Source organism: Papio anubis, chromosome 6, assembly GCF_008728515.1.
Source record: "Papio anubis isolate 15944 chromosome 6, Panubis1.0, whole genome shotgun sequence".
Classification (NCBI taxonomy): Eukaryota; Metazoa; Chordata; class Mammalia; order Primates; family Cercopithecidae; genus Papio; species Papio anubis.
In genome coordinates, this window is record NC_044981.1 from 135,608,845 (window position 1) to 135,635,953 (window position 27,109).

At 35.7% G+C, this 27,109-nt stretch overlaps 2 protein-coding genes across 19 annotated transcripts in view; one reads left to right on the top strand and one right to left on the bottom strand.

Moving 5' to 3' along the window:
- The window catches only part of ECHDC1 (ethylmalonyl-CoA decarboxylase 1), a 54,423-nt gene extending 49,099 nt beyond the window's left edge, over nt 1–5,324 (top strand). For all 8 annotated transcript variants that reach the window (XM_009206149.3, XM_003898211.4, XM_003898212.4 and 5 more), the window contains one exon: nt 3,884–5,324. Coding sequence is in view for 5 of the 8 variants with exons in the window: in XM_003898211.4 (XP_003898260.1) it covers nt 3,884–4,292 (409 nt within the window). In the remaining 3 variants the exon portion in view is untranslated. The remainder of the gene's footprint in view (nt 1–3,883) is intronic.
- Nucleotides 4,940–27,109, bottom strand: RNF146 (ring finger protein 146). 11 transcript variants are annotated; one of them, XM_009206142.4, is made up of 6 exons: nt 26,808–26,922; nt 13,668–13,777; nt 13,400–13,493; nt 11,619–11,731; nt 7,844–7,971; nt 4,940–7,414 (listed from the first exon to the last, which is right to left on the bottom strand). In XM_009206142.4, the coding sequence occupies exon 6, from the start codon at nt 7,411–7,413 to the stop codon at nt 6,334–6,336; it is 1,080 nt and encodes a 359-aa protein (XP_009204406.1). In that variant the 5' UTR covers nt 7,414; nt 7,844–7,971; nt 11,619–11,731; nt 13,400–13,493; nt 13,668–13,777; nt 26,808–26,922; the 3' UTR covers nt 4,940–6,333. The 11 variants fall into 11 exon arrangements, with proteins under 11 accessions (XP_009204406.1, XP_017813837.1, XP_003898266.1 ...); XM_017958348.3 differs by having other exon boundaries at nt 26,757–26,871; XM_003898217.4 differs by lacking the exon at nt 11,619–11,731 and having other exon boundaries at nt 26,757–27,109.

A 27,109-nucleotide genomic window follows, 5' to 3' on the forward strand; every position in this document is an offset into this window, starting at 1 on the left:
AGTTCTCTTTAAAGAAATCTTAGAGGGATAAGTGTCTTATCTGTTTTTTAAAAGATCAGCTTGCAATCTTCTGCTTCAACTGTATCTGTAGTAGAATACAGCATTATTTCTAATTTTATTTGGCAATATAAAAATTTAGTATGTCTTTTGGTCTCCATTTATATAACCAGCATCGAAGAACAAGAGTGTTTGCTGGTTATACAGTGTTGAGCATAGCTCTTTTACTTTGAATATTTAGAGGTTATGTGATTTTAATCCAGGGGACAACTTTATACTACTTCACTAGCAGAAACACTACTGTTATTTTTACTGGCCTATCAATACCACCAACTTAATAGTAATAAAAGCTAGTATACATAGAATTTATTATGTATCAGACAACAAAATATGTACAACTTTTATATTTCGAAATAAAAGTAGGTAATACTGTATTCTCTTGTAGACTTGTCTGAGGCAATTTCACACAGATTTTTTAAAACATAAAGACACTATAAAAGAATTGTGGAGTACATATGTTCAAAGTATCTATCAAGAGATGCAGAGATGTTAAGTACCTTCCTAAGATCTAGAGATGAATCTTCCTCTCCTCTTTGTACCACGTTTCTTTTGCCTTCACTATATTTTACAATGTGTGGTATGTAGCCAGTCTAGTGGCCATGCTAGGATTTCAAGCCCAGCAGTCTGGCCCCTGAGTATATGCACGTCACATCAAAGCTGTACATTCTTCCAATTCAATTATTTATATTTCCATCCTTCATCACACAATTTACTAGGAGTACCTTGCTTTAATAATCAACATTACAAAAAAGGCTGTTTTGTTTTTGTTTTTGTTTTGCAACTTTTCCACTAAAAAGTTCCTATTATAGTAACATTTGGTAACTTTTGTTTAGAATGTTCTTGAATACATTTGTTCAAAGACCTGAAACTTAAGTTACTACATCAAAAAGTAGTAACTCACTGAACAGTCTTTCCTGGTGCCATCAACACTTGACTTTGTATCACCTGTCAAAAGTGAAACTCTCCCCAGTTGTCAGTAGTTTTTCCTATAACATTGTTTCATCCAGACAGTGGTAACAAGAAGTATATCCACATTTGATTAATCTCATCTCATCTCCTTTGCCCCAGGATGTCAGAGGAAATTTTAAACATTGCCAATGATTATGCTATTAAACAGTCAGAAGACACCATTCTTTTACTTGTCAAAAAAAGCTAGTTTAATATGGCTTTATAAATTAAGTCTGTCATAAGTCTTCAAAATTATAAGAACTAAGTCTTCCATTACTCTGCATAGATTATCCCTTGCAATAATTATATTACCAGGCAACTGCATCTAAACTCTGGAAGGAATTAGTGTATAATTCTGTAGGATCTATCAGGAAACTGTTTTGGGATACATCTTGTTGATAATATAACAATGTCCTTCTTAAATTAGGTTTTTCAGCATTTTAAATTTTATATTTAAACTTTAAGTTTTAGGTTAAATTAGTCTTGTAAAGGTTACCATCTGAATGCTGTGTTTATTAGAGGAAACTACTTGTGTTCTTTTGTCACCAATGAATTTTTTGGTCATATTTATTTAATATATATTTAATGTATATCAGTACACAAGCACACCCAAGGTATACAGTTTGCAAAGAATGGATGTTAGATTTTGATCACAAAAGGTGTTTTACAAAGATAAAATTTGTTGAGTTGTAAAATATTTGTTGGAGTTGTAAAATATGATTCCAAAAGACATACTTTACCTTATAAAGTAAGGCAAATGGAAAAAATTCACCATCGAGATGATGATGATTTTTCTTTAGAAGCAAATTAATTCCAAATATGAATGTACTTACACAGGTAATAACTTTTGTTGTCATAAGCTCATCTACATTAATCCAACATCTAGGACTTTAACCAGTTTTTATATTCAGCTGATTCTAAATGAATTTATTCCTGGCATAGTCCTTTACTCCACACAGGCGCAGCTCTGAACCAATTCCAGGATTCAGTTCAGAACAGTTACATATTTAATGTATTATGTGAAAAGCCTATAGGATTGGGTTCAATATTGACAATATTCCTATTCTAAGAATATTAGACATTATTTCTATAATTTCTATTCCTTTTGACATTCTTTTCTGTTTAACAAAGCAGTATTCCTCTTACAATGTTGTGATAAATTCAGATTTTTATAAGACTTGTTCTTTCTTCCTCCCAATTTTAAAATTATTTCTTGAAAACTATTATTTTTCATAGCTATTTGCCTCTAGAAGCAATTGTTCATAATCAAGGCATATTTTCCTTTGTAAAAATTCACAACTGTGAAGACAAAGTTTCCCAGTGAGTTAATAAATGGGCATTTGTCAGAATTCTCTGGGGTCAAAGACTGAGTTTTTTGTTCTTAGTGCTAATAGAACCAAATCACCTGCATTTCAGTATTTAACACGTTGGAAAGCCAAACCAACTTAAGGTCTTCTTTTTTTGTACTGAGTAATTTGAAAGTGAAAGCTTTTTGAAGCATGCATTCAAAGTAAAACGCATCAGCAGCATTTCCTAAATCGTGTAACTTTACTCAGTCTGTTGAACTGGCAAATGTGAGGCCGTTTGCTTTGCCCACCAATTTATTTGTGTTAACTCCCCTTTATTGCTATTCTTTCCTTATTAATCATCCTATTCATAAAAATCCCATGATTGGGGAAAATGAACCCATTAGGGAAACTCACTGTTATCAGTCTAATCCAAGCCTCTATCAATAACTTTCTTACTGGTATACCTGATTCTACTTTGCCTAGCTAACTATTATGTGTACCATGAAGATACTGAAGCCAACCTGCCTAGGTTTAAATCCAACTCTGCAATAGTTGTATTGCCAGTTCCTTAAAAAAAATGGTATAAGAGCTTTGAAATGCTAAATAAGGTCGTCATGCACATGTCAACTAGAGCAGCCCTTGTAAAGTGTCAGACGCTAATTCTTTGGTTGACCTCCTCTAAATAACTGCACACTTAAAAAATACATAAAATCCAAACTCCTTACTAAGGCCTGTAAGTGTGCTTCTCATTTTATTCCCCATGTTTCAGTTATACTGTACTTGTCTCCAGAGATACTAAGCAGTTCTACTTCAAGACTTTTGCACTTGCAGTTCCTTCTTCCTGGAACATCTTTTCCCAGATTTTTGTATTGCTCACTTCCTCAGGTAGCTGCTCAAATGTTCAGTCCTTCTTCGTCCCAAATAGCACACCCCCAGCACACATATCCTCAAGTCAATAGTCTCCTGCCTCATTTTTTCTTTTTCTTTTTTTGCTATAAAGCACTCATTGCCACTGACTTTATAATAGTTTAGTGCCTCTCTCCAAACTGAAAACAAGCTCCTGAGCACAAGGATTTTATTTTGGTCATTCCTGTAGTCTCAGCACCTAAAACACCACTTGGCATTGGTAGTTCTTGGTAAATATTTGCTGAATAGATGCTGTATTTAAAACGGTTTTTTTCCCCCTAAGGACTTTTGAGAGTCTTAACTTAATATGCTTGTTTTTCATAGTATGCACCTAACATTTCCTACTCCCATACTTTCACTTGATCCAGATCCTCTCATTAGGTCACCACTCAAGAAATACCAACTTTGGGCTTTTAGAAACAAAGAGTAGGTTCTTGTTTGCAAAGGGTAAACAAGCACAACAAAAAATGTTGATACTGTTTTCAAAGGAAGTTTTAAATACTATTAGTGAATTAAATTCTAGACAAAACAACCATATTTTTCAAACATTGTTTTTAATATATGTACCTATAAAGATCTGTGGAGAGTTCACATCAGATCATGAATGGGTAGTACTTTATGATTAGGGCATATATACACACACTCAGAGAGTTACAATTAAGCTTTTCTTTTTTCTCTTACAGGTTAATGACTCCAGAGAGTAAGATCAGATTCGTCCACAAAGAGATGGGCATAATACCAAGCTGGGGTGGCACCACCCGGCTAGTTGACATAATCGGAAGTAGACAAGCTCTCAAAGTGCTGAGTGGGGCCCTTAAACTGGATTCAAAATACGCTCTACACATAGGAATGGTTGAAGAGGTCTTGCAGTCTTCAGATGAAACTAAATCTCTAGAAGAGGCACAAGAATGGCTAAAGCAATTCATCCAAGGGCCACCAGAAGTAATCAGAGCTTTGAAAAAATCTGTTTGTTCAGGCAGAGAGCTATATTTGGAGGAAGCATTACAGAATGAAAGAGATCTTTTAGGAACAGTTTGGGGTGGGCCTGCAAATTTAGAGGCTATTGCTAAGAAAGGAAAATTTAATAAATAATTGGTTTTTCGTGTGGATGGACTCCAAGTAAAGCTCCAGTGACTAATATGTATAAATGTTAAATGATGTTAAATATGAACATCAGAATTACTTTGAAGGCTACTATTAATATGCAGACTTGTTTTTAATCATCTTTTGAATATCTGAACTCATTTACCTCATTTCTTGCCAGTTATTCACTTGGGTATTTACTGCATAATCTGGAACATTTAGCTAAAATATACACTTTTGGCTTAAAAATTATTGCTCTCAATTCCAATAATAATTCTTAGCTTATAAGCAAAGAGCAGTGTTTAAAAGGAGAGCTTCTATACAAAACCTATTCCTGGTGTTACTTTTCGTAAAATTTTGTCTTACCTGTCTTACCTGGAAATAATTTACCAAAATAATGAGTATTGCTATTAAAGAGCAAAAGTGGGGAGGGATCAGGGAACAAGAAAACAAGAAAGGATATGATCAGTTTTCTTCTGCTCCAAATAGCCGGAGTAAAATTCATGGGAAATGGCCCTTAATTTAAAAAAAGATGTACCTCACTACCCACTACAAATTTGGAACTTTATTTGATCTTTTCAATAATTAGTTTTCTATTATAAATTATCTACTAAACAGTGGTAGCCATGACATGGAAAGTCAACTGATTTTACAAATTTTTTCCTGAAAAACAACTAACCTTTTATAACTGTCTTTCAAAAGTAAACGTAAAAATGCACAACATAAAATGTTTATGATCATCCCAGAAATACACTTTTTAAAAAATGTGAAAGTCCAAGAATTAAGTTCTAGTTCTGACTCATCACAAGAGGTCAAAAGTATTTGCTACTGTAACATTCAATTTACATTTGAGAATCATGGTAAAAATAACTTGCATTTGCCTTATACATGATCCTACTGTTGAGTTCGGAAAATATGGTTAGACAGACTCACGTTACTTTTTTTCAGAGGTAAATTCTAGATTACTGTGTCAACCTAATATTTTCTATTTGGCCATAGATGTAAAATCTACCAAATAAAAGTGGATTTTGTGGTCTACAACATTTTGTTTAAAGTGAATTCATGTCTGCTAACACTGTAAGTCTGCCATTTAATCCAGAGTGTTAGACTACTAATGAATATGGTAAGGAAAATATAAAATATTAATGGTATCTGCTTTAATTTTATTTCCATATATATTTATTATATACACACTGCCTATAGGTTCTGTTTAAATAATAATCTGTTAAATAATCTCTTAAGAAAAAAAATCAGACTTTTCTGGGCAGGTGATTTAAAGCTGAAAACAACCAATTAAAACTACCACTTTTTAAGTGACCTTTGGTCACAAATGTCAAAATGTTTCCACACCCTTTCCACACTCAAACAAGAGACAAATTGTTTTTGATAAACTCTAGTATTTATTAAATTATAAATTTTTGTAATCAAAAAGAAAAATGCTGACCAGAAAAACCTCAAACTATAAGACTAGACAGCAAAGCCTATGGGAACGCCATGAAGTGTGTTACAAACATTCTGAAACATAAGTTACTGGCTGTTTTCATTTCCATATCAATAACTTTACTATAAAATAGTAGTTATTCATCTATTTTGAAATCCCAAATTCACATCTATTCTTACATTAAATTATGCTTCCTGCTCATAATATCAAACATCTCACAGGTGCCAAATTTTAGTAATGGTCTTATGCCAATCCATGCAGAAAAATAAGACACAATGCAGGAGTCAGATGAGGACCATTAATGCACAGATAATACAAACACACTGGCCAAAAGAACTACAGAAGTTTTTAAAAACTATAAAGTAAACAGACCTCGAGAAAACTGGGTTATTACTAAACAGCTCTCAACTATTAACACCCAAGTTCCTTACATTAAATAAATTTCTCAACAGAGACATGTTAGACATTTTGATTACGGGTCTATCCTTCCCATACCCCTTCCCACCCCAACTCCCAAAATGCACTACTAGGGATGAGTATAATGTTATGCGGGCAGAAATTTACAGGTAACCTTTTCAACCTTGAGCATGGAGCTGAAGACATTTTTATTTAAACTTCAGTTACTGTGCACTGTCCATCAGGCCTTCTAGATCTGACACTGACACTCACTGTTCCACCCCCTGCTACTGATCGATCAGTTCCCGATTGATCTGATCGATCGGATACTGTCTGGTTTGCATTAGAAACCAAAAGTCTCTGTTGGGTCAAGGAGTGCTGTGCAACAACTGCAGATGATACATTCTCACTATCACTACTGGCATCTGATTCAGTTTCTTCAATGGAGGTGTCTGGTGCTGGTACCCTGCCTGAAGATGGTGATTCATGATCTTCTTCTCCTTCTCCCCTATGACTCCTTTCAGCTATGCTGTCTCCACTGAGTTGTAAATGAGCAAAAGAGTCTTCCAGAGAAGTGCTTGCATCAGGGGATGGTGTTGCAGGGCTTGTTAACTGACCATCTACTGACGTTAGGGGCCTTACAGAAGACACTAGGGGCTGAACAGAAGCTCCACTCTGTGCTGATACACTGTCCGCTCCGTCAGCAGAGCTCTCTCTTGCTAGGTTTACGGTATTAGCATCACAGTCTAGCCTAAGTCCAGCTACTCCCTTCTTTGGTATATCTATTATATCTCGCTTAATCTTCCTGCGACGTCCATGTTCATTTCTCCTATATTGAACCATGTTTTCAAGATCAGCGACATACAGAAAGCCAGCAATTAACATTTCAGTGTTCTTTTTACCTTTGGAAAAAGCATCTTCCAGCTCTCTACTAGTGCGCTCATCGTACTGCCACCACCCATTTCTTCCTTCATAATACCATGCATATTCACCATTTCCTCTACTTGCTGCCTTGAGTTCTTCTGGTGACAACAAGGTTGGCTTGTCAAGGAAATCCTCGGGAATTTCTTGTCGACAAAGAGCACACCGCTTTCCAAGCCATGAAGCTCCTTTTACACATAGATAGCAGAAAACGTGCTTACAGGGCAGACTGACTGGATGAACACATGTTTGCAGACAAATGGCACATTCAGGGACGGTTAAAGAAGGTGCAGTATTAGAACAGGACTCGTTCGCTTTCCTGTTTGTAGGAAGCATGTTTATTGAATGATCAATTTCACCACAGCCAGCCATCCTAAGAAAAAATACATAAAATATTAAAGTCATGTTTTAATTCTTGCAATATCTTAATTCAACAATTATGAAAATACTAACCACCTATGATGTGCATTATATGCAAGCCACATTCTAGACAATGGGGATATGAAGATGAAAGTAGAAGAAAAACTCTCCAACCAATGAAAACGTTTTATAAGCATTTACTTGTACATACTTTGGGAATGTATAAAAATTCCATCAGTGCACTTACAGATGGGCCCTGGAGAAACACACTGAAGAACTATATAATGAAAAGCTGCATCCAGTGGAGGGAAAAAGGATCATGGCAGCTATTATACAGTGAAATGAACGCTAGACAAGAAATCTAAAAATCTGAGTTTTAGAGTTCTTTATTAACTATGTGCTCTTAGGCATGCAGTTAAACCCTTAGTCTAAATTTCCTTACCTGCAAATCAGAGTTTACAAAGCTCAGGTAAAAATGGACAAAAAAAGTGCTTTGTAATCACTAAAGCTTCATAAAGGTAACAATCACATAAGACCAAGGGAGAAAATAACATGAATATTGAAGATGCCCTGAAGAGGAGGAAGAAAAAAGATTTGTCAAATTGGATGTATCCAGCTTAAACACTGACATAAAATTTATAATTTCTGCCTTGCTGATTCAGATAAACGTTTACCAAACAGCTACCATGGTCTAGATACTAAGTACTGATGGGTCTAATGATAAATAAGACACACAAGTACTCTGTTAAATAAGGAAACAAATATGCAGATAATTACAATATGGCCTGATTCCTGCATAATCAGAACGTGTTAACATACTTACAAAAATAACAATGAGAGAGAGAGAGATGAGAGGATGGACATAGGTTAGAAAGTTTAGTGTTCATTCAGAGGGGCCTGGGCAGTGGAGCAGATTCCAGGCAGAGGCATGTGCAAGACACTGAGTCAAATAGTCATACAAGCAACGGAAGAGCAGGAGATGAAGGTGTAAAGATAATCAAAAGCCAAGTCATGAAAGCCTTATTGTGCCCTGCTAAGGAAACATTTAATTTTTTTTTCCCCATAGATAAAAAAAAAAAAAAAAATTAAAAGGGGAGAAAATAATAGAGGGAGGAAACCACTGATAAGTAAAAAAGACTGAGAAATGAAGATGAAGATGTCAGAGATTAAAGCTTAAAATGAATGACAATCTTTGTGCCAGCTAATTCTGCCATTCTAAATGGGTCCAGTAGTTACAAAAGATATAGTCACTAAGAATGCTTACGCTCATCAAAAATTGAAAAACAATAATCCTAGGCTATCATCACAGCACATCCAATCTTAAAACAATCCTTTTTTTTTTTCTTTTTACTGCCTTTTCTGTGTTCTTGGTTCCTCAATAGACAAGGCTCAAAAAGATGGCAATTTTCTAGTAAAGGAAGCAACATATTAAGTTTTTAAAAAGATGGCACATATTTAGTAAAGGAAGCAACACAGTTTCAGTGGAAGAACTGATCACTAAAATGCTTAATTTCCAAATTATTTTCAACTTTTAATAACATTTCCAATCAATTCCTTTACCAAAAATTCTAGGTTATAGACATCAAGAAAGTACAACTTTTTCCTAACCTGTGGAAAGTTCTAAGTCAGGGGTGTCTAATCTTTTGGTTTCCCTGGGCCACACTGGAAGAAAACGAATTGTCTTGGGCCACACATAAAATGCATTAACACTAATGATAGCTCATAAGCTAAAAAAAAAAAAAAATCACATGATGTTTTAAGAAAGCTTATGAATTTGTGTTGGGCTGCATTCAAAGCCACCCTGGGCCGCCTGTCGCCCACAGGTTGGATAAGCTTGTTCTAAATAAACCCTAATAGGACGTCTTAGTATGTTAAGCACTATAAAAGCTTTCACATATTTTGAGATAAACACTTGCCTTCAAAGATCTTGTAACTTGAAACAACAATAAGTTACAAACTAAGGCATAGATTTTTTAAATAGCCAATTAACATTCCCTGCCTATTTCCTCCCCTAAAAGAATTGGCTGTGCACACATTTTGTTAGGTTTTCAGAAACTTTCATCCCTTTCAATTTAGGTCAAAAAAGTAAGTTTCCATAAAATTCCTGAAATTCTTTTTGTTCCAAGTTCCATATTTATTTAAAGCTCCAGTTAAGAAAAAGAACAGGAAAGCAATCCATTTACAAGTAATAGTTTAATAGAGTCTACTCATAATTCTATTCATAAGACTAAATAGAAAAATGGGCTGATGATCGTCATTACTTTGCAAAAACAACAGCAACATCTTTATATAAGAAGTCTATATCTTAAACCATCTAAGTACCTTATGAGCAAAGGACAGGCTCATAAATTTAAAACATAAATAAAAATAAAGTCTGGTAAAATGTAAACAAGATACCCAACATGTCACATGGACCAATGCCATGCTTTTAAATACATAATTCCAAACCTATTGTATTTGTTTTAAGTAAAACTGGTCCAAGAAGTCAGTTTTCCATCACATACAGCTCGTTTATCTACAGAAAAAAAAGTTTTCAACCTAAAAACATTATCCTCCACCCTACTTAATATGATCAATATTTTGCATGACTCTTACTCTTGCATGTATGAATAAACCAAAACACGTAATTTCAAAACTAAGCAATTACAATCATCCCAGGAGAAGGCATGAATTGTAACAACAACACAATTGGAAAGGCAAAACAATTCGGTTTGTGCAGGTATTTTGGTTCTGTCATTAGAATGAAGTAAAGTTGGACAAAGTTAATCTGAAAACAATGGACACCAGACAGCTAAGTGGTCATTATTTCATCTGAAGCACTCTTAACTATCAATTTGCCATAGCAGTTTATAAATTCTGATTCTGTTTAGCCCATCAAGTATCCTGTTAGTCTATCACCAACAAATGGGCAGAAAAACTTAGTAATATTTCTTCTTTAATTCTGAATGAGGCACATGTAATAAGCAAGATACACATAAAATGTGTAACACGATAGACACAAAGTAACCCCAAACTGCTAGTCTACCTGTAAGACATACTTCAAGGCTTTTTAAAAAACCATTTTAATCTACCCTACACAGGCTCTATTTTGCATACTTTCAATGATCTTAAAATAGGCAGGAGACTAAATATATGCAGATGATCATACCAATATGTAAATAAGAAATGCTTTTCCCCTCCCTTTGTGTAAAGCAAGTATTAATGCTAATCAAAAGAGGTATTCCCTATCTCATAAATGTCTCATAAAATTCTAATTTTGAATCATTTTGAAAAAGGGAATTTATTTCCAGTTTACTAAACTAAAAATTTAACACATAGAAATTTGGAGTGTAGTCCAATTCTATTAATAAGTATAATACATCACTTATTTTCAAAGATGTTTTCACTGAATTCTTCATGTGATATTCCAACTTTTAAGTATAAATCCCCTTCTTCCAATAGATAAACCATGTGAAATATTTCTGTAAGACTATTAAGAGTTTATTAATACTAAGTCGTCTTCTTAAGAAGACAAAATATAGAGGGGTATGGGCAGAGTTAGTGGAAATCTCCAAGAACTCAGATTTCCTTGAAACTTCTTGGATAATTAGTCAAATGGAAGGCAAAATTATTATAAGCAAAAAAGGTCTTTAGTATATGTAGTATTCAGGAAATTTTTAGCCAGCAATAAAAACTCCAAATATTAAAAATCAGATTTTTAAAGTCTGAATTCAGAATCCAATTACAGACACAAAAACGGGAACAATCCTACACATAATTTCAAGGGGCTCAAGGATTTCTATGAAGCTGGTCCACATATGAACCACTAATGAGACAAGAGGAGTTCACTGAAAGGTTTTACATCAGGTACTAACAGCCAGTTTAGTAGCTTCCAGACCATTTGAACAGCAGGTTGGAGGAAAGTATGGTAATGCAGGAGGAGGTAGGTGAAAGGGAAACTAGAATATCCAGGTAGTAATGCAAGTATAAGATAATTAGAGGCAGGGTGCTGATGTAAGGTTCCAATAATATAGAGAATGCTAAGGAAAAAGAAATGAAAGCATTTGGTTACTGATGGGTGGTGACACATTCACCAAAATTCAGAATTTGAGGAGAGTTCTGTCTCAGACATAATGACTTTATTAAGGTCTCCAGGTGGAAATAGATAGATGACAGCTGAATTTACTCATTTGGTACTCCAAGAATAAATCTAAGCTGAAAAAAGTCTGGTGACTCACCAACACATACATGGTCCTTGGAGCCATGAAAATGAGTAAATGCCCAAATTAAACCTGTAGAGAGAGCAGTCAAAAGGGCCAGCCACAGAATCTTGAATTACTCCAATATTTGTCTGGTAAAATAGCCAGGAAGGGGTGTAAGGAACGATCAGAGAAGAACAGGGAATAAAGATAGACCACCACCACAAAAGCCAACAAGGGAGACATTCGCAATAAAGAATAATCAAGCAAGTTACTCTAAGTGACAAAAATTTCACCATACAATTCACTTTTGTGTGGTGCAAAAGTTGTGAACCCCACACACTTAGTAGCTATTTTGATTTCCTAAACACCATCAATCCCAGTAACCTTTTACTCGGCCAAGACATCTTTCTTTCCCTATTGCCCAAAGACTATCATAAAACTTCTCCCTCCTAGTTTATCAATATACTAACACCTCTATCACTGAGAAATTAGGTAAGTCAAAAATAAATCCTGAAAATCTATCTTTACCTTTACTCTGTCTTATTATTCCTCCTGGCTCAATATGGGGTACTGCTACTTGTTTACAAAGCTAACCACTCAACATCTAGTTAGTACTGTCACCTAACTCCTCCAAGACTGATCAATATACTCTGTCCTAAGTATAAAAATCAATTAACATTGATTTTATGTTAAATAAATGTAAAATCTGGTAATATAGTAAGTACTAAATAAATGTTCATTCCCGGCACTTATTTTGAATTCTCTTTCTCCTACCCTGCCTTCCCACATATTACTGTTACCTGACTCCTCTAAAATGTGTTGATGATTAGGCAGTTGTTTCCCTCCTCATTCCCTTGGCTTGAAAAATGTTTCTTAATTTTCTTTGACTGTTAAAATTCTACTCATTCTTTAGAGGCAAAGTGAAACTTACTCTGTTCACTCTGAACCGTTCAGATAAAATTAATCTCTCCCTCTGTTCAGTTTCAATAGCATCTTATTGTTACCTTAATATGGCATCTATTCCACTGTTTAATTACATACATGTCTCATTTACTAGATCATAGTAAGCTCCTTGATGACTAGCACCTAGACTATCTGACCTATTAAGATATTTAAAAATGTATATAGATAGATAAATGGACAGGATTAAATAAAAGATGTATTTTTAAAGACAAATGTTTATTAGTATCATTTTTCAATTATCAAATTTTCAATACTGAATAAAAATATGGTCATACTTTTAAGTAATAAATTAATTATTGTTAATAGATATCATTACATGTAACCAGTATCATACTGGAAGAGCAGATAGCAAGTTTTATGTCAAACTGGGAAAATGTGAAATAGGATCTACTAAGGTCACTCTTGGTCTAATAAGAAAAATGCTATAATTAAAAGTCAATAAAATATTCACTACATTTTTCATGAGTGACATCAAGTTGCATATGGTTTATATTACTTTAGAAAACAAATATATTCATAGTGCAAAAATGTTTCATCAGTAATAGGGTGAAGTTAAATATGGACAAATCCAAGGTAGTATGTAACACTTTAAAGCATTTCATGCAAAGATAAATGATGAAAGCACAGCTAGTAAAACTGGGGATCAGAGTGAAGTGATATGAATAAAAAGCAATGAGGTACTACATTAAAAAAATCAATTATGTAGAAATTCCTTTAATTTAGTGAAACAAGTTTTTAGTAACTAGAGTTTTTATAACCCAGTAGTTTGTCTTATTTATAAAAGCTAGTACTACTTGCCTAGCTTAGTTATTTAAGAAAATTATTATGTAAAAAGAAGGTAGAACCCAGAGGACCTGGAGATCTCTTCAGTATTTTAGCCTTCTATGAGCAAACTCCTGTGTCTTCAGTTTTTCTTAGAGATTTTTCCCTCTGAGGAGACTTGGAAATCTACATTAACGATAATTTAATGTAAATAAATTGTTAATAAAGCACCTATAAGTCAACAGAAAATGCTCATTTTATATAATTAAAACTAAATATGACAGATACTGAATTTACTGTGCTTTAAACCAATCCACTTAATTTACTGCAGCACTGAAAAAAAAATGATGCTACACTTACATTACTATTACAGATCCCACAGATGCCTGCCATAAAAATAAAGCATTTTCTTCATCAGCAGTCAGCCAGCTTGCAGTATTTTCTCTTCCACTGCTGGTTCATTCTTTATGCTGCAAAAGAAAAAAGAGTAATTAAAATCAAGAGAATCAATTAATTATTTATAATCCTTTCACAAAATTCAGTGGAAAACTTTATCTTAAAAGTGGAAAAAATTAAAGACAAGATGCATGCTTTTACCACTGCTATTCAACATGACTGTAAGTTCTAGCAGAGCAAATTAGGGAAAAGAGATAAAGGTATACAGACGGATAAGGAGGAAGTAAAAGTATATTTATTCTCTCTATATAGAAGATCGCATAGAATCCCCAAGAAAGCTAATAAACAAATTCAGCAAAGTTGCAGGTTACAAGTTTGACACACATAAAAATCAGTTGCATTTTGATACACCAGCAGACAACAATCCAAAAAAGAAATCAAGAAAGCAATTCATTCATAATAGCATCTAAGGGAATAAAACAGCCAGGAATCAACTCAGGAAGTGAAAGACTTGTACACAGAAAACTATAAAGCATTACTGAAAGAAATTAAAGAAGAGCTAAGTAAATAGACAAGTGATGTATGGATTGGAAGACTTAACATATTAAAATGACAATACTACCCGAAGTGATTTACAGACTCAACACAATTCCTATGACAATTCCACTGACCTTTTTTTGCAGAAATAGAAAAGCAATCCTCAAATTCATATGGAATTGCAAAGGACCCTAAGTAACCCAAACAATCTTGAAAAATCCAATGTCAAAACTTACTACAAAGCTAAGGCAACAAGACAGTTTGGTGCTGGCATAGGATAGATATAAATATACCAATGACATAGAATTGAGAGCACAGAAATAAACTCATATATCAATAGTCAACTGATTTTTCCAAAAGGGTATCAAGTCTACTCAATGGGGGAAAGAGGGGCCTCTAACTAATGTTGGGACAACTGGATTTCCACATGCAAAATAATTAAGCTGGACCTCTACCTTACACTACATATAAAAGTTAACTCAAAATGAACCAATAACCTAAATATGAGAAATAAAACCATAAAACTCTTAGAAGAAAACACAGGGGCAAATCTTCATGGCCTTAGATTTGCAATGGATTCCTAGTTATGACATCAAAAGCATGAGAAACATAGGAAATAAATTGGGCTTTACGTAAGTTTAAAATTTTTGTGCATCAAAAGACACTGTTAAAAAAATTAAAAAACTGCAGAATGGGAAAATATTTTGGCAAATCATGTATCTGATAAACATTCAGTATCCAGAACATGTAAAGAACTACAGCTCAACAACAAAGACAAACCAATTAAAAAGTGAGCAAAAAATGAGCAAAGAACTTAAAGAAGATATACAAACGAGCAATAAACACACAAAAAGATCCTTAACATTATTAGCAATTAGGGAAATGTAAATCAAAATCACAATGATACATCTATAAGGATGCTACAACTTTTTTAAGGGGAAAATAATAGTGTTGGTAAGGATGTAGAAAAATAGGACATTTGAACACTGCTGGTAGGAAGGTAAAAGGGTGTAGCTGCTGTGAATAATAATTTGTTGCTTCCTCAAAAAGCTAAACGTAATTACCAATATAACCCAGCAATTCCACTCCCAGGGATATAGCAACAGAATTGAAAACAGGTTCTCAGATACTTGTATGCCAATGTTCACTGCAGAAATATTAGGCAAAAGGTGGACACAATTCAAGTATCTTGTCAACAGATGAATGGATAAACAAAATGTGGTCTACAAATACAACAGTACATTATTCAGTAATAAAAAGAAATATGTGCTACAACATAGATGAACCTTGAAAACATACTAATAAGCCAGATACAGGAAAGATGTATGATTCTACTTATATGAAATATCAAGAATAGGCAAATTCATAGAAGCAGAAGGTATCAGAGGTTACCAGAGACTGAGGGAAGGAAAGTGAGGAGTTATTTGCCTAATGGGTACAGAGTTTCTGTTTGTAATGCTAAAAAAAAAAAAAAAAAAAAAAAGTTGTGGAAAATCTATAATGGTGATGGTTGCACAACATTGTAAGTGAAATTAACTACATGGAATTGTACTCTTAAAAAATTGTACCATCTCAGTCATTAACCTTCTTTCTTCTCATTTAGTATTTCCTTCTTCATTTCACCATGTCCACTACAGGACACACATCACATTACACAGAATAATCAAGAACACATGATAACGAAAGAAATGACAGATCTCACAGTAAACACAAAATAGAAGAGACTTGAATATTCTTTTAGTTCCATGTGGCTCTCATACTATGGGCATCTATCTCCCTAAGGTATCTCAAAATTCTAGTGTTTAAAGAAACATATTCTTAAGGCCGTATGTAACCTCTAAATACAAGCTGACTTATCCTACCAAATGTTTAACAGAACAATTTGTTTTAAAATCAGAGAACTTTCAAAAGTAACTGACTGTGATGGTTAACACTGAGTGTTAACTTGATTGGATTGATGGATACAAAGTATTGATCCTGGGTGTGTCTGTGAGGGTGTTGCCAAAAGAGATGAACATTTGAGTCAGTGGGCTGGGAAAGGCAGACTCACCCTTAATCTGGTGGGCACAATCTAATCAGCTGCCAGTGAATATAAAGCAGGCAGAAAAACGTGAAAAAGAGAGATGGGCCTAGCCTCCCAGCCTACATCTTTCTCCCATACGGGATGCTTCCTGCTTCGAACATCTGACTCCAAGTTCTTCAGTTTTGGGACTCGGACTGGCTCTCCTTGCTCTTTGCAGACAGCCTGTTGTGGGACTTTGTGATCGTGTAAGTTAATACTTAATAAACTCATATATCTATATTCTATTAGTTCTGTCCCTCTAGAGAACCCTGCCTAATATACTGACTCAACAGGGGTTCTAAGAAACCTGGCTTTTTGTTTTACTCTGACTTTAGATGATATGGACTCCACTGTTTTGACTTTCCTCTCAACCCTTTCACCACCTTCAAGGAGCCTACAACTTCAATGGCATCAAAGAAGGCTATGTTCATTTCCTTGCTGCAGCCTACTCCAAACAGAAACTGCACATTTTCATACACTCCCTATATATAGGACAGGAGGAGACAATTTACTGCTCCAACATCATTATTTCTTTCAAGTCTCTATCACACTGACTTTAACATACCCTATAATCCCCTAAAACTGCTCTCTCACCACCTGTAAGGGATTAATGTCATCTTTTCACTACTGATCATCCTCTTCATCCTAACTGCTGACATAACTATGAGCCTATCTAAATAGCCTTGAAAATGAACCATCCAACACCTATTGCACAGGTTCTGAAACTTGTCCCAACTTCAGTGATCAGAATCACTGAAACTGCTTATTAGAAATACAGATTCTCAGCCCCTTTCCTTAGGAATTCTAGGCCAGTAGACATAGGTTTAAACCTAGGAATCTCACCCCAGGTGGTACTCATGCATTAGTCCTTCAAATGCAATCTGAGAAACACTGTCCTCAATTTTCAGTTCCTTAAATCCTAAATTCGAAGAAATTAATCTCCTCTCCGGCAACCAAATGTTATGATCACATTTGAAACTAGTTGTCACCTAAACTGCTGCCTCTCTGAAATCTTAATCCGACTCTCAGATCACAAGCTCTGGTTCTTCCAGCCTACTCATTCCCACACCTGCTCTTCAATTTCATGGGGACCTACAATCTCTTGACCATCTCATTTCCTTTCCTGCCCATTCTGGAACCCAATCTTTTTTACTTCTTACTTAACAGAACCCTTGGCTCCCTCCTATCTTTATCTCTCATATACACACATTTTACAAACCCCCATTTCTGCATAATTCTTACAATATGACATCTCAGGTTTCATGCCTTAACTACTTTTGTGTTCATGGAGAAAAAGACAAAGTCCTTTCTCTCACCACACAGCCTCCTGCTCCCCCACCCCAACCAACCACAACATAAATTCTGTCAACTTTTATTCCTAATCCCTTTGGAATCTATCCTCTCTACCCATTGCTAATGCTCTAGTTTAAACCTACATCATCTCTCACCTGAACTATTGTACAGCCTGATTATCTTGTGTCACTATCACCCTCAAATTCATTTACTAAGCCTTTGAGATTCTCTCTCTCTCTCACACACACACACACACTCACTCACTCTACAGTCTGTTTCCCAAGCTGGAATGCTGTGGCATGATCATAGCTCACTACAACCTCAAACTGCTTGGCTCAAGTGATCCTCCCATCTCAGCCTCCCAAGTAGCTAGGACTGAATGATATACTTAAAAGGCAAAATGAACCAGGTTTCTTCCATATGTGAAGCACAATATTGGCTCCTCAGCCTACACAATAAAGACAAAGCTCCTTAGGACATTAAAAGGTTTTAAAGATATAAACTGTAAATAACTAGTCTCTAGTCTTTTTTATCTTCAACAACCGCCCATAGATTAATAATCTAGTTGTATCAAATTACTCATAGTCCTGCAAACCTCCCTTTGTAGCTCTGTATTTCCTCCTGCCTGGTACAATCTATTCCCTTTTACAGCTTATGAATGCCTATTTGTTCTTTAATATATTACACAGAAATGGTTATCCCTACCATTTTCTCTGACTACCTCCAGAAAGTTAATTGTTCTCTCTATATATTTTGTATGTTTTTTTATTACTGAATTTATCACATGCACTAATTTCATTCATTTGTGAAGTCTGACTCTTCTGTGAAATCATGAACCCCCTGAATATAGGGACCTTTTTATATCTCTAAGTAGCTAGTAAAGTGTCAATCAATTTTTGTTGAACTGATATTTTTTGGATGAATAAAAAATCAACTCCTAAAAGTAACTATTGTGAGGAATAGAATATCAAAGGATTCGATTTATTCAAATAACACTTGAGTTCTAATTGTGAACAAGGCACCCAGCTGGAATCTGTAAGATACATAAAAATATCTAAGTTTTAATCCTTTCTTTATATAACTTAAAATCTAAAGGAGTTCCTACATTTACAAATATAAAATTCAACCCATCTTTGTATCTTCTGGCAAGCAAATCATTTACCCAGCTATTGTTCATTGGCAATGAATTCTCCAAAATGGAGATAAAAATCTAAGCATAAACCAAGATGGGTTTCTGAACAGCCAAAACAGCTTCACAAAGCTCTTTCCCCAATAAAGGTTATGATTCTTCACTAGGATGACCACATACGTTAGCTCAGCATCTGTCCAGTTTGCCCTTCGTCTCCTAACAAAAGTGTTCCAGTTCAGAAAAATTATACAGACACTCTACCCTTTACCCATCACAAAGGTTTTCGGACCATCACTCAAAAGTCAATTTGCTCTTACTTTACCCTTTTGTTTTAAGAGACAGGGTCTGTTAACCAGGAAGGAGTCCTGTGATGCTCCTACTGCAGCCTCCCAAAGTGCTGGGATTACAGGTGAGGGCCACCATGCCCAGCCTTTACCCACAATTCGAACATGAAGTTTTTTGCTCAAGAAAGTCCTGCTGGGTGTTGCTGTTGGTCATTAGCACTGTCTATCCTTCGCTATCTTACAAGTCTTTTAAGATGTACCAATCCATCATTCTCAGAACCTAATTGATTGAATGTTAAAACTTCTAGTGTGGGAGATTCAATTAAAACATTTCTTCTAAAAATTTTGTTTAATCACTATTTGTACTTTAATAATTCAGACGTGTAGAAGGTACCATTTTATTCCTATGAAATACACAAAAAATATGTTCTTGTTTCTAATTCTCCTTATCTCTTGAATTCATTTACACATTATCTCTAACCAATCTAATTTATTCCTCTAGGTCTTACCCATAAATATCTTATCTCCGAAACAAAAGTTGATTCTTAAAGGAATCTAAGTTAACTGAAGCAAAGCAGCTTCAAAACAAGTACAAAAAAATCCTCTAAAGACCCCATATTTGAACACCTAAATAAGCTGTGATCTTTTCTATAAAACTATTTCACATCGTTGAAATAAAGCTACAGCCACAAATATTGAAATAAAAGCTTTGCTACATATCCACTAGAACAAAGGTACTAAAAAAAAAAAAAATCTGATTAATTCAAGGAGATGCAGTTCTCTCATTCTGCTTCCCTTATTTAAAGACTAATGATTAAATTCAAGTAACTTATCAATAGCAAAATTATTTGAAAAAGCCCCTTACAAAGAACACACACACACAAACCCAGGAACAGAGAACTATTTACTTAATTGTACTAAAATAACAGCAAAGTATCTATGAATAATGACTTTCCATCAACATGAACTTTCTCCTTCAAAAGAACATCCTTGCTCTCATCACACTCCTCTAGTCTAGTTACGTTTAGGAGTAAACAAAAGAATGTATCAGTGACCATAACTCATATTCCAGTTTCATTATATTAATGCCATTTTCAAAAAAAAAACACCGCCAAAGACATATTTATTTTAGCCGATTTCTTCAATTTTTTTTTTTCTAATTCTTGCCAGAAGTAATTTCTAGGATTCTCTTAGAAATGGCTTTCTCTAATTTTCAAAATATTGATGATTTCATTTCTTCCTTCAAAGATCTTTGACGATAACTTCATACAGCTGACCTTTCTACAACACAGGTTGGAAATAAACAAAATGACTTATATACGTACAGTTTTTTCAATAAATATATTGGAAATTTTTTTTGAGATTTGTGACAATTTGAAAAAACTTGCAGATGAATCATGTAGTCTTGAAATATCAAAAAAAGGAAAAGAAAAAATTAGGTATATTATGAATGCATAAAACATATAGTCTATTTTATCATTTAATACTATAAAATGTAGAGAAATTATAAGTTAAAGTGTATCAAAACTTAGCAAACACAGACACATATGGTGCCATTTGAGGTGGTACAAGAAATTTAAACAAATGTAAAGATGCAGTATGAATCATAGCCATATAAAATTATAGTACATATTGTAATAATTTCCTGTTGCTATTATGAATTTCCACTTAATATGCTGTGTGACACTAATCATCTCTGCGTGTATTGGAGTAAAACGCAATTTCTTGTTCCTGCGCATTTTTCATCATTAGTGCAATACCATAAACCTTGAGTAACACCATGGGACCCATGTGAAGTGCCACTAGTGATGCTAGAAGTGATCCCAAGAAGCCAAGAAAAGTCATGCCATTACAAGAAGTTAAATTAACTTGGTATGTGCCCTAGATGGGTCTGCAGCGGCAGTTACCCATCATTTCAGACAGACACCTTGTAAACAGGTAACATAAACACAGTATCGGTAAATGTAGTACTCTAAATGTAATTTTTCTTCTATTTTAAGAATATAGTATATAATGCATATAACATACATAACGTGTTAACTGACTTTACAGTAGGCTATTAGTAGTTAAATTTTGGGGAAGTCAAAACTTTACTCAGATTTTCGATTGTGCAAGGAGTTGGCACCCTTAAGCCCGTGTTGCTCAAGGGTCAATTGTACTGCCCTCTGATTGTCTTTGAGCATTCTTTTATTTCACCTCTAATTATGCATTATCTTTCAAAAATACATTTGCGTAAAACAACATAACTAGGTCTTCTTGGCTGAGATTTAGCAGTATTACCCAACCAACAAAAGTGACTCCAGCTAAAAGCAGACCAAAAACTTAACAGATGTAAACAGGAATCCTACAGTAACCCTGAGTGCACAGTTCAAATAATTTTAGTCAATCTTGCACGCTTTGGTGACTTTTTCAATTTCTATATCCTCATGAATAATTTTTTCAAAGTGCAGACTAACTGGATAAACGCCAGGGAAAGAAAATGAATTAAAACTAATATAATGCTCTAGATCCTAGCTATACAAACTGGGATTCCCAACTAGCACTATCAGCCCTACCTGGGAGCTGTTCACAAACGAAAATCCTAAGTGCCACCCTAGACCTACAGAACCAGATCTCCAAGTGATTCGCATATTACAGTTAGAGAAACACTACCAAATCCATGTCACTGAATCCTCAAAACAACTGTGAAATATGACTGTACCTATTTTACAAATGAGGAAGCCTAAGCTCAGGAAGTTAAATGACTTACCCAAAGTCACAAAGCCATCAATATTGGGAGATGCGATTCAAACTCAAATATACCTTTAAACAAGTCTTTCTACAACGTATTGTCTCTCACAGAAAAGGTCAGGTATTATCTAACAGAAATATGATGCAAGCCACATATGCAGTTTCGAATTTTCTATTAGCCACATTAATAATAATAAAAAGAGGCCGAGCATGGTATCTCACATCTGTAATCCCAGCACTTTGGGGGTAGTGAGGCAGGGGGATGGCTTGAGCCTAGGAGTTACAGACCAGCCTGGGCAAGATGGTGAGACCCCCATTTCTACAAAAATAATAATAGAAAGAAACAGGTAAAATTAATTTCAATAATATATTTTATTTAATCCAACGTTTCTACATTACCACTTCAATATGTTTCAATATAAATTGTTAATGTAATATTTTATGTTCTTGGGTAAGTGTATGCATAGTCTTTGAAATCCAGTGTGTATTTTACACTTACAGCACAACTTAATTCAGACTGGATACATGTCAAGTGCTCAATAGCTCCATGTGGCTAGTGGCTACTTTACTGGGCAATGCTGGTCTAGAATGTCTTGCATATTAACCTCATTACAAAACTGACAAGTCATTACAGGAATCATTTAATAGAGACAATGAATTCAATGTTAATTTACCTAGACTTTTGCCAAAGACAGATAAAAAAGAAAACTGCATATTCTGTTACAATCAAAGTTAACAGGTTTAGGTAGTCCCAATTCTGCCAAACTGACTCATCACCTACTAACTCTGAGAATTTATACAGTTGACCCTTGAACAATGTGAGGAATTAAGAGTGTCTACCCACTGCACAGTCAAAATTCCAGGAAAACTTTTGACTTTCCAAAAACTTAACTGCTAATAGCCTACTACTGGCTGGAAGCTTATAAACAGTGGATCAATATATATTTTCTATGTTGTATTATATATTGTTTTCTTGCAATAAACTAAAAAAACGAAAATGTTATTAAAAAAAATCATAAGGAGGCCGGGTGCAATGGCTCACGACTGTAATCTCACCACTTCGGGAGGCTGAGGTGGGCAGATCATGAGGTCAAGAGATCGAGACCATCCTGGCCAACATGGTGAAACCCCATCTCTACTAAAAATACAAAAATTAGCTGGGTGTGGTAGCGCACACCTATAGTCCCAGTTACTTGGGAGGCTGAGGCAGGAGAATCTCTTGAATCCGGGAGGCGGAGGTTGCAGTGAGCCGAGATCGCACCACTGCACTCCAGCCTAGTGACAGAGTGAGACTCCGTCTCAAAAAAAAAAAAAAAAAAACCATAAGGAAGAAAAATATATTTACGTTCATTACGTAGAAATGGATCATCATAAAGGTCTTCATCCTTTTCAGGATAAGGAGAAAGAGGAGGCATTGGTTTTGCTCTCTCAGGGGTGGCAGGGGCAGAAAAAAAAATTCTTGTATAAGTGGAACTGCACAGTTCAAAGCCTTGTTCAATGGTCAACTATAATTTCAACTGGGCACAAAATAGGGCATACATGTAATACTTAGAACAGCCATGTGAAGAAGTCCTCAGAAAACACCCATATTATTTGAAAACAAAGATTTTTTTAAAGTTGGAGGAGAAGGGATGCTTTTATTTTAACCAATAGGGGGATGTAAAACAACAGCATAATTTTAACTGCAGGCCAGAATTAATTTGCCAAACATAAATAACTCAAACATACATAATTCCTACTGGAATGAATGACTTGTAAATTTTACACCAAACTTAATATGATGATCTATTAAGAAGGTAACATAAAAAAAAGAAAAAGTCTAAAACCAAATTAGATACTTTGCCCCTAACAATTCTGAAGGAAAAAAAAAAAGTGACAAGTAAAACTTAAAAATATACAAAGCGGTTTAGGGATTATCAATGAATTTAAATCTTGACCCATTCAAATAAATGAAAAATAAATACAACTAAAAATGAAGTAATATTGTACCATTTATAATTTGTAACAACTCCAAATATTCATACTCCCACTTTTCAAGTCAGTCACAAGATCAGAGTCGAGTTTTTTCAGGTAATAGATTCAAGCAAGCGATTATCTTTAATCAAAGAAAAAAAAAGAGCATGTAACATCAATATAAGTACATATAAAAACAAAGACAAATATCAATTATAAATATTTGAAGACTTACTGTATTTTTCCAATTATTAACAGCTAATGTAAGATTTTTACCATTTATTCAAAATACACAAAACAGGAAATGTTCTACATGAAAGCACTTAGTGACAGAAAAAATACTTGAAATGTTCCCACTTTTAGTATACAACTCAAAAAAAAATTATATATACATAAAAGGAGTAGATAAATCTAAATGTGAGTTAGCAGACACATCTTAGTATTTTTTATGAACCAGTCCCAAATTGAGATATGTAACTAAATGCCCTAATCATCGCCTGCTAAAAATTAGCTGAGAAAAAGAATAGGTCATACTTGGAAACTTCAGACAAAACTCATTTCAACTAAATGGGGTCTGATACTTTATTTTAAAGAATCACTTCCCTTTAAGACGTTACTATGTGGCAATCTACTTACTGCCTTCACAATCTTTATACTAGTGCATTAAATCCTTTAATTTTTCTCAAAACAACAAAAAAGTGGGCTTTGCATTTTATTTCAAAACATGAGATGTAAAAGTGAACAAATACTATCTTTTAATCATATCACACACAGATGTTTCTTAGCCAGCAACTATTTCATAAATAAGGAAGCTCTTTGGCAAATTATCTGTGTGACCTTGGTCAAGTCAAAAGACCCCCAGTCTTTTGTTATCTCATCCTACTGTATAATTCTGTAATTCTAAGTTCTAAATGCTTTAATTAGCAGTCAGTTAACAACACTTTGGATGTGAATTAACCCAAAAGGTAATACGCCACAAAAACTAAACACAGTCCATAAGTAAGCACAGGTGGTTGTAGCCAAGTGTTACATAAATTGGTTTCTATATCCACAAAGATGTTGTTCCACAAATTCAGATTCCTCAGGCACAAGGCAACCAGATAAGAGAATGGAAAAGGCTCAGTACCTTCTATTACTAACACGGGAGAAAAATACGCATTCGAATTCCCAACTGTCAGAGCTGTTAGATGTTTCCTGGTAGTATATGGTTAACATATAAAATAATACTCTTTAAACAGATCGATATTGTGAAAACAACATATTTAATATCCTTTTCTTCTTTTAACTCAAAATATCGTTTTGGATCCTTTTTTAAAAAAGTCTGTTCCTTTCCTCTGACAATTTAAGTTGGTGGAGACTGAAACAAAACACTTTGTAAGTTGACATCTCCTTTTAAAAAAAGTTAATTTTTTCTTTCTCTTGTCTAAAAGACTAGCTATTTGGAGAAAGTTTTCCTGATGATTATAATTCTACCAAGTTTTGAACAACCAGCAAAGAAAAAAAATATTTAAATGTATTTCCATTCTGCCCACACGACACACTGGCCCATTTGAGACATAAATTCTAAATGAAAGATTGGACTGAACAACATCCTCCACTTTAAGATACACAAGGCACCAAAACAAACACATCCAAAATCTATTTTTAGAGTGGTGTTTCACTCTTCCGGTTTTCTCTTTAAAACGAGATTTACTTGACCTATTTTCATGTGTTTTTAGGGCACCCAGGCACTCTATACAAACAATATTTGCTAGTCATAAAACAGCAAAGCAAAAATCACAAATCCTGGTATTAGTGTGGGACATTTTCTCCATGTGTCCTTACGTGCCATGTCTTTTAAAAGTCTAAATACAGATTCACTGACTAAAATGTCCTAAGTCTTCCAAATTCTATAATTATATACTGGATTGAATGCCATTATACGTTCACATCCCATTTGAAAAGTACACACATGGGGTGGGGGTGATGCGCCCAGTACCTGAAACGTCAATCATACAAAGAACAAAGCGTTCCCTATCTTTGGGCTTTCTTCTCACCTCAGTTCTACACTGTTTCAATATTACAAAAATATTAAACAAAATGTTCAAAACTTGAGATATAAGTGCTCGCTATGGCACTTGTAGAAAAGAAATTAAAACGTATACCAAAATGATTAACGATAAAAAATTCTAGTTGCCAGGATGTGTGTGTAAACTTACAGTCCTGTAGGTTTTACCTGTGGAGAGGACGGTTCCTTCTCCACACTGTTAAAAACAATTTTACATTCTTTAGAAGCCTTCGCAAAATAAATAGCGACAACAATGGAAGACCCACACTCCTCTCATGGGATGGAGGGTAGGAAGAGAACTCCCCACCCAACAAACAGAACAAAGCAACAGTCTCAGCTTTCAAGATGCACAGAGGGTTTGGAGGCTCAAGGGATACTGTGAGATCTCTTAATTGTTCCGATGCTTCAACAGCCGTCAAAACAACTAAGAATATGCAGCGCTGGGCTTCACTAGAACAAGGTGCAGGGATTGCTCTCTTCGTATTAGCCAAGACCAAGACACCGAGGAGGAGGAAAAAAAGGAGGAAGAGAGAGAAGAGAAAGCAGCAGCCAGAGACACTCCGGGAAAAGACAAAAATGCAGACTGTATGCCCTGGCTTCGATCTGACCCAAGGCCTAAACTGTCTGACCCCACACGGGAAACAGGGAGCAGGCTACTGTCGAAAAACCATCGCCGCCCCTACACCTCGAGGCCAGGAGGTCCCCGGGTAAAGGCCTGAAACCACGGCCCAAGGGGAGGAGAGGGACCCGCCTGCCACCCGAGGCAGCGACGCGGGCTCAGGCGGAAGAGGCTGCGCAGTAATGGCCGCTGCTCCGCCCCTCGCACCCGGACCGAGACCAGCTCCGGCCGTCACCTAGGGCAGCGGCTGCGGCGCCCTCGGGCAGCGCATGGGCTGTCACGGTCGTCTTGCCTGCCCCAGCAGCCAAGGCGGGGGTGGTGGAAAGGGCTGAGCTGTCCCATCCCGCCTCTGCGCGGACAGCCGGGGCCGCGCCAGCCCAAGGGCGTCCATCTACGTACCGGCCCCTGACCCCGCCGCCGCCCCTCTCAGGCCCCGAGCGCAAGGCCGACCCGGAGTACGTTGCGGCTGGAGGTGACACCGCGAGGTATGCCTCCTCTCCCCGAGTGAGGATCCTGGAGTGGCCGGCGTTCACCCTGCTCCCCCGAGAGGGCCTCGCTCCGACTCCCACCTCTCCGGCCACAGCTGCGGCCACCTCGCAGTCTTTTCTCTCTGGCCTTGGAGCCCGCAGCGGCCGGGAACGCGCGCGGCCGTCACGTGACCACTCGGCGCGTCACGAAGGCGGGGCCGCGCGGGGCGGAAGCCGTGCCGCGCACCCGCGAGCTGGCTCCGGCGTCTCCTTTTTCTGTCCCTG